This window comes from Rhododendron vialii, chromosome 5a (assembly GCF_030253575.1).
Source record: "Rhododendron vialii isolate Sample 1 chromosome 5a, ASM3025357v1".
Taxonomy (NCBI): Eukaryota; Viridiplantae; Streptophyta; class Magnoliopsida; order Ericales; family Ericaceae; genus Rhododendron; species Rhododendron vialii.
Window position 1 is genome coordinate 405495 of NC_080561.1, and position 7941 is coordinate 413435.

General features: G+C 37.1%; 1 protein-coding gene across 4 annotated transcripts; it reads right to left on the reverse strand.

Moving 5' to 3' along the window:
* Positions 1-485: 485 nt before the first annotated feature.
* LOC131326945 (uncharacterized) lies at positions 486-6950 on the reverse strand. 4 transcript variants are annotated; one of them, XR_009200136.1, is made up of 8 exons: positions 6783-6950; positions 6299-6654; positions 5741-5834; positions 3475-3593; positions 3284-3391; positions 2895-2990; positions 2688-2794; positions 486-948 (listed from the first exon to the last, which is right to left on the reverse strand). XR_009200136.1 is itself a non-coding variant. In XM_058359865.1 (8 exons), the coding sequence occupies exons 2-7, from the start codon at positions 6599-6601 to the stop codon at positions 2738-2740; spliced, it is 777 nt and encodes a 258-aa protein (XP_058215848.1). In that variant the 5' UTR covers positions 6602-6654; positions 6783-6950; the 3' UTR covers positions 486-948; positions 2707-2737. The 4 variants fall into 4 exon arrangements, 2 of the variants coding, with proteins under 2 accessions (XP_058215848.1, XP_058215849.1); XR_009200137.1 differs by having other exon boundaries at positions 6299-6601; positions 6783-6944; XM_058359865.1 differs by having other exon boundaries at positions 2707-2794.
* Between the last annotated feature and the right edge of the window lie 991 nt (positions 6951-7941).

Here is a 7941-nt window from a genome sequence, read left to right on the forward strand (position 1 = left end):
TCTCTATATTTGTTTTTTAGTCACCGGCAACAAATATGCTCGTCATATAATAAAGTCCCTTTCAGTACTTATGAACCATTTGGTTAGGATGTATCACCTTTTATATATTCTAATAATCTAAAATTTGGTCTCCCCCCCATATCTTTAGTTTATAATTTTTTAGTACATTTGTTGTGAATTTAATTAAATCTAACTAATTTAGCTTATTTGACCCGATGGGAGATAGTTGAATCACGCGGTGAGAATCAAACCTTGAATTAATGTTGGTATTTTTTAAAGCTAATTTATACCTAATGGAAAAACAGGAAAGCAATAAGATAGCAGAATAGCCGAAATTGGTGAGGCACTGCCATATTGTACAGGATGGCAATATCTACCAGTCACTGATCCATAGCTGAAGAGAAATCCACCAGGGAAGGGAGAGGAACCAATAAAAGTAAATGCATAAAATAAACCCCTTTAAGTAGATATGACACTGGTAAAAATTTCCAGAAATGCAACTACATATTGCGATAATTACCACAGAAATCATTACAAAAACCCAACAAGAATAAAAACAACAGCAACTCAATGGCACTGATTGGTGGAGAGCTATACGAGAGAGAGAGAGAGAGAGAGAGAGAGAGAGAGAAGAGAAGGGGGCAAAACAAACAGAGAGGCCTCAAAAGTAGAAAATCACACATAGGCTAATACATGACATGTTGGGTCTATGAAACATGGAAGTATGGAACAGAGCTAACTAATTAACCTCTGTTAGCGGACGAGTGTACCAGCAATCTTCATTCTAAATACACAGGAACCAGAACAATTGCCGAACCTTGAACTCAAAGAAGAACCTATGCATGCTCAAACTTCTTGCTTCAGGGCAGTCATGCAGAAGATCCAAATTTGTTGGCTCACCAATGATGCTGAACAAATGCTTTTCTCCCATTATACCTTACTTCAATCCTGCAAAACATATGCAGACGCAGTCTAATCAACATAGGACACAAATAAATATTGTAATTCATCATTTGTCTGGGTAATTTCTTGCCTAACAACTGTATAGAGACATTTTTACAAGCGATAACAAATATAGTTTCCAGTAGTGAGCCAAGCTGACTATTGGTCTGTTCAAGCTTAAGCCTCGTTCATCGCGTTGAACCATTAAGCTTCAACATGATGAGCATGTCTCAAGCTAAGCTGAACTTGACAGATTTTAATATGACTACTCCATTAAACTATCTCGACATTTCAGAGAGATCTGTTTGTTTTTACTGTGTTTTGCTTGCTAAGCAACTAGTATCAACAAGGAGTTGAAGCATTGAACTCAAAACTTGTTAGAACTGTGGCTCATATGTTAAGTATGAAGAGATACTAAGGAGTTCTAGAAAGAAAGCCAGATCCCGTCACTCCACTACGCTCCGCTCCGGCATCTGACCCATTGCCGATGATCCAGTGAAAGTAGACTGGGCCGAAGGCTCAGGCGTTCTGTAATTGGGGGGTGTGCGCCCCCCGCGGTATGATACGGTATCGTACAAGAGTATTTTTGGGATACAGACCAAATACCAGGTTAGGGTTAGAATAGAGTCGGTATAAATACTCTGTGTTGATTTCTCCACCTTTATTTATCGTCATACACACTCGCACGATAAACGAGTATAAACAGTAAAGAAATCAACACAGAGATATACGTGGTTCCCCAAAACTGGGTACGTCCACGGGAGCGAGAGTTGTTCTTTATTATCACAGTATGAAGCTCATAGGTGGAGAAATCAATAAAGGATCCAAAACATAAAGATCACAACATGAAAAAATGCACTCATGGCACAAACAATGGAAAAATCAATCAAGAAAGTCAGGCAAAAGGTTTCGAAAGCTTAGCTCTAATACCCATGTTAAAACATCCACTTGACAATGAGTAGAGAGACCGCCCATGCTCTAGCTTTGGAAATTCTAATTTACCGATGTGGACGAGCTCTACACATGGCTACGGAGGATGGTTCACAAGCTCAAAACAATAAAATTACAAGCAGCTAAAGCAATACACAAAACTTGTTCATTGACCAGGCCCATGTAAAATTTCTAAAGCAATCCAAAAGATCTGATAGAAAGTTCACAAAAGAAATGTTTACAGGTACTATGGTAAGAATGCATGAGGATTGAAATGAATTTTAGCTGTCACCAACCATGAGCTGACCCCTGACAATTTAGTGAAGGGCCAGACTCCTGGAAGGTAAGTAGATTGAACTGGGAAAGAAAAACTTTGAGCCTGGTTTTCACACTTTAAGGAGAGCGAGAGTGCTTTTACAGTTCTAGAGCTTTGATAAACTGGGACAGCGAGAGGTAAGAGTTTGAAACTTGAGGAAGTTTGAGACAATGATCGTTAGACCAGCATAACTGCCGATGTCCCCCTCCCAAGGAGAAGCCTGAGGGGTTATGAGAGAGTCAGACTCTTGATAGCTAAGCATTGATGAACCAGGAGAGCAGAGATTTTAATCCTAGTAGTTCATAAGAGGAACAGGGTCTTGAATATATGTATGTCAGAGAATTAACATGTCTAAAGAACTTATTTCTTGGTAAATGAATATTAAAGTTTCCAAGGAAAAGTTGGCATTTCTATCACTTGTATGACCATGGATAGTATTACTTGGAAAAAATTAAAAGTCCGCATAAGAGAAATTTCAAACAGAAAGGATCTGACAAACCAGGAAAATAGGTAATTACAGGATGCTTGTTCTTTTGAGGTCCACTTATTTCAATGTGAAGATTGTGATGTTTGAGTGTGTTGCTCCTCGATTAAGCTTTGTACTCTCTGCAACAAATAGCGATAAGTATTTCATGGTTGGGAGAAAGAGTGAGATCTAACATACTTAGTTGATAAGATATTACGAATAAACTCAAGGGGTTATTACCTTTACGGAAGAGCCAACCTCCTCTAGTTTTTGCAAAAGTATTAGCTCTCCTGATTGAGAAAAAGAATCATTCCTGAAAGATTTTGATGGAGACATCTGCATATGATCAAGGAGAAACAAACAACCAGTGGGTGTGTAAGAAAGAGTTTCAAGAAAAAAGGTATTCCATCAGGACAAGTTTCTTTTGAGTCAACATGACATTGCAGAGGGGCAAAATTTACACTACATAGTTCCCGTACTGGACTGCTAAGGTTGCAAAAGCAATTCACACTTGTTTTTTGTAGTAGAAATATCAGAACCGGTTTACCAAAAGAAATATCAGAACCAAAATTGAAGACGAAGAAAAAAACAACTTAATGAACAAGCCAAGCTCAAGTATTTAGGCATACCCACGCTGCAGCTGAAGGGCCAATCCTCAAATTCGGAACATCTTCAATAGTGGAACCTTGCCTAGAGAAAGCTTCACTTCTCATATTTGAAAGTTGCGTTGTAACAGCCTGGAAAGGCATCTAGGTTATAAATTCCTATTATACTTCCAACGGAAAATACCCACATAAATACAGTTTGAAGTAAGGTATACCTTCCTAAAAGCACGAGGATTTGCAACTCCTTCGATACGAACGTCATCACTTGGAGACCTTCTTACACCAACATTCTCAAACCTGACTGAGTATACACCGAAAAGGGACTGCAGGTATCCTGAGAATAGCAATGGCTTATTAGACATAATGAGACATGTAGAAACAAGTTATACTCTTAAGCAAGAGAAAAAGAATAAACACATATATCTATCTAATAAAACACAAGGGTGTTAATTTTCTTTAGGAATTTTCTTTCTCAACGGTTCAGATTTCTCCCTGACCCAAATTTTATCTACCCATACAAACAAATCCAATGGTCCAGATTTCTCCATCTTCACATACAAACCAATGGTATCTTCGTAAATAACTTACATTGTTTGGCCAAAAATTTTATGGCATGTTTCAGAAATAGTGTCCATTCAACGCCCGGATCCCAAAGAGTTTCATATATTAAAAAAATAGTTAAAATATTAAGTGTTCTAATTTTCAATCCGTTTGAACCGGTGCGAAGATCTTATTTTCCTGATCATTTTATCCTAAAGGGTCGTAATTAGTTATTGATTATAAGGCTTTTATTTTATCTTAATCTTATAACTATATTTGGTTCTACAGTTATCTTAAGGCTCTAACAGAAAGGCTTTAGAATCAAAAATTAATTACGACCCTTTAAGGTAAAATAATCAGTTAATTAAGATATTCGCACCGGTTCAAACGAATTGAAAATTGGAACACTTAATCTTTTAACTATTTTTTTAAGATTTTGATATATTAAAAAATAGTTAAAAGATTAAATATTTCAATTTTCAATCCGTTTGAACCGGTGCAAAAATCTAATTTTCCCGATCATTTTATCCTAAAGGGTCGTAACTAATTTTTGATTATAAGGCGCTCTCTCTCTCTCTCTCTCTCTCTCTCTCTCTCCTTTCATCTTTCGAATCCCCACCGAGGTCTACAAATCCCGTCAAAAGCTAGGCCAAGAAACATTCCTTTGGGATTTTTAATTTATTCCGGCGAAGCTGGTTGAAGAAAGCTGCATGAAAGCTGGGCCAAGAAAGCTCCATGAAAGCAAAGGTAATGGGTCTAACAAATAAACCATTTTTTGAAAGCCGTGTGAAACATTCTTTGGGGATTTTTTTTGGAAGTTTTTGGTGTCTATTTCTTTCCAAGGTGCAAATAGTGTTTAAATTTCAATCTAGTTGTTGTTTTGGGTGGAATTTATGTCTATTCCAAGTGTTCAAGAAATTTAGGTGATTTTTTTGGTGTAAGTGAGTGGGTGGGTGTGTTGTGAAATGTTACACATAATCGAGTTTTGTTATTTTAATTCCTCTTGACGTTCCATTTTGAATGATAGTTTAGTAGTGTAGTTCACGCCTAGGTCCATGTGATTTCAGACCCTTCTTTTTCTTTTTCTCCCTTCATTTTTCTGTTATCATCGGGTTGCCCGTGCCTACATGGGTAGAAATTGATGCAAGTCTTGGAAGAAATTGAACTTCAGAATAGTAACTCCATAGGTACATAATTTTCAGCAAATTAAAACCAATTCCAATTGGGGTGGGTAGTGCCGTAGGCACGGGTAAGCACTATGCCCCCGGTGATCGCTTACACTGAGGTATTTCAACCAAAGCCTGAGTTCTCTGTAGCTTTTTTCTATAGCATGTTCTTTCTCGCGGTCCGAATTAATTTTTTTTTACTCTTTATATGGTTAGTTTATGGCGTTTGATAACTATTAGTGATTGAAGTTACATTGAGGTTTTTGATTTCTTGGTTCTAATATGTTCTTTCATTTCTGCAAATGGGTTTAATGTACGTGGTTGGGGAATCCATAGTAGTGCTATTTTAACTTTTTTACTTGGTATTTACTAGAATTCCATAAGCAAATTTATAGTTCTTTGTAGCTAGCTTAAAAGTTTAGTTGGGGGAGTGCCGTAAGCATAGGTTATTCTCTTTTGTGCCACTAAGAAGAGGATCACATACTACACACTAATGAATTGATTTAGTGTTTGAGCCACTAGCTAACAAGTGTCATAGGCACAGGCAATTCTAACCGGGGTGCGTAGTGTCGTAGGCATGGGCAAGCACTAGTAGTTAATGTATAAACTATGTCATGATAAAGTAGGTGTACACGCTCGAAAGTTATGCCGCTTTGGTATGCTCGAAGGTTTGAAAGGAATTGACCTTTACTCAGGACAAATGTCTTATTACAACAAGTACTAGAAAAACTATCGAGGCAAGGCTGCATACAGAGCATCAGGCAACAGTTTTTACCTTGTTCTATCACAACATCAGCAACTGAAGGTAATGGGATGTGCTTCTCTTTCTTCAATACACCAAAACACGGAAACGGAACTGGCCTTACCAACTGAACAAGAAAATAGGAAAAAAGAAGTGTTAATTAACTAACAGGAAAACACCGGACTCCCGGAACATCAGCAATTTTAAACATCATTTTCAAGGCATTTAACTGTAATGTAACATCAAAAACAAAAGATTGAAGTATTTTCAAGACATTTAAACACTATTTTCAAGGCATTTTAGCAATCTCCTTCCTTGATAAACTAAAGATTGAAGTCCAAAAACGGTGAAAATATTTGCAATACACAAACCAATGGACATGGACTTACCAAACCATAAACATAATCACGAATATGGTATAAACCTCAATAATCTCAGCCCCACAATCACAAATCATGCTTCTTTAACTACTAGTATTGAAACTTTAAAGGCATTGACAAACCGTAAAAGCCGCAGAAAATTTGACCCAGAAACGAACATTATTCTTAAAGATGACAAAGGAAAGAAGTTGAAAAGGAATGGGCAATTTACTTTGTAGACAACAGCATTGGGGGTGACATAGAGCTTCCTGGAGCGGATGTCTTGGCGAAGAATATACCTCCGAACAGGTACATAGAGCAACATGAAGAAACCAATCCCCCAAGCCAAAATCAAGAGCAGCGAGCAAAGCACCCACCGGGACGTTTGGTACTTGACGAAATTCTCCTCTGTCTCTCCGAAGGACGCCGTGTAAAGAACCGTCTCGTCTTCGGCTTCGGCTTGGTTTGGCGATCCGTTTTGTGACGATAACAAACCTCTCTCCAAGTGGTCGATATCCACATCTTTTGTTTCCATCTAATCGAATCGCAAATATAATTCTCCTTCTTCAACCACCAAAAATCAAAACCCTAAACCCAACACACTAGTGCTGAGATCAACTCTATACAGAACGTAAGAGCAGAAGCATACAGGCCAAAGGATATATTCATATCATAGGGATAGTGATAGTGATAGTGATAGTGATAGGATAACTAACCGATTGAACTATGATTGTGGTAGCTAATTACTACTCCATATCAGAGCTGAGGTGAGCTGGTTCAGATTCAAGATGTCCGGCCGTCGTGATTGCTGATCTCACTGTTCCTGGGGAGAAACAGCGACGGGTTGTGCCAAGGAGGGAGGACCAGTTCTTGTGTATACAATCACAATTGTCGAGTTTTTGGCCGAAATGGCCATAAATTGTAATCAAATCGGGAGAATAACCATCTTTCTTAATATTTTGTAAAAATATGTCATCGTCATGTAGCCACCACGTAGATAGCTCATTTTGAGAAGAAGCTAAATTTAAACCCTAATTGCTCTTTTTGAAAATGAGCTATCATTCGAACCCTAATAGCGCCTTTTGAAAAGGAGCTATAATTTTAACTAGTAGCGTCTTTTGAAAATGAGCTATATATAATCCTGATCCCAAAAACATCGATGTTAGTTATCTCAATTTTTGAAACTCAAAGTGTGAGAATTTGTAATATTATCCAATTAAATAGACTGGCTATAAAGATATTAAAAAATTTCACGATTGTGTTAAAAAAATTAGAATTATTTTTAATTTGAAAAAGATTGGATATAAAAGAGTTGAGTGATATGATATAGAAATTTCCAAATTAACTTCTCCGAGAAACGAGAGAGGAAGAGTCCGAATTCGTGATTTGAATGTGGTACATAGTTAGAGGGATGAGTGATTGATTATTAGTTGTTTGTTGATTATGTAATTTGTTTACAAATATGTATGGTGAGAAACCCCAGAGAGAGGGAGAAGAGTTAGAGAGAGAAACCCACTGCATGGGTTTGTTCTTACAGAGTGACATATATAGTTGTAGTATGATTGTTTGTGAGTACTATTAATTTTTCTCTCCCACGATCACCAAGTGAATGAATTTGCTCTCTCTTGAATTTGCTTTCTCTTAAACCTCACCTAAGTACTTAACTTATTGAACAAATTCAACTAGTGAAACACGTTCGGATAAATAATTGATTAACATAAAAGACTTGTATGATGTACCCCTTATGAAATTAATTGACATAATTTTTTTAAAACAAACAATACATTAAGGCATTATAACTGATAATACGGGTTTCTAAAAAGAGTTATAGCTCTTATTCAAAAGGAGTTATTGTTTCACCCAACATCATTCCTG

Coding starts and splice junctions, on each gene's coding strand:
- LOC131326945 (XM_058359865.1), bottom strand. CDS start 6,601: ATGGAAACAAAAGATGTGGATATCGACCACTTGGAGAGAGGTTTGTTA. Junction 5,835..6,298: donor CCAATGCTGTTGTCTACAAA/GTAAATTGCCCA, acceptor TTTCTTGTTCAG/TTGGTAAGGCCAGTTCCGTT. Junction 2,795..2,894: donor AGGTTGGCTCTTCCGTAAAG/GTAATAACCCCT, acceptor TATTTGTTGCAG/AGAGTACAAAGCTTAATCGA.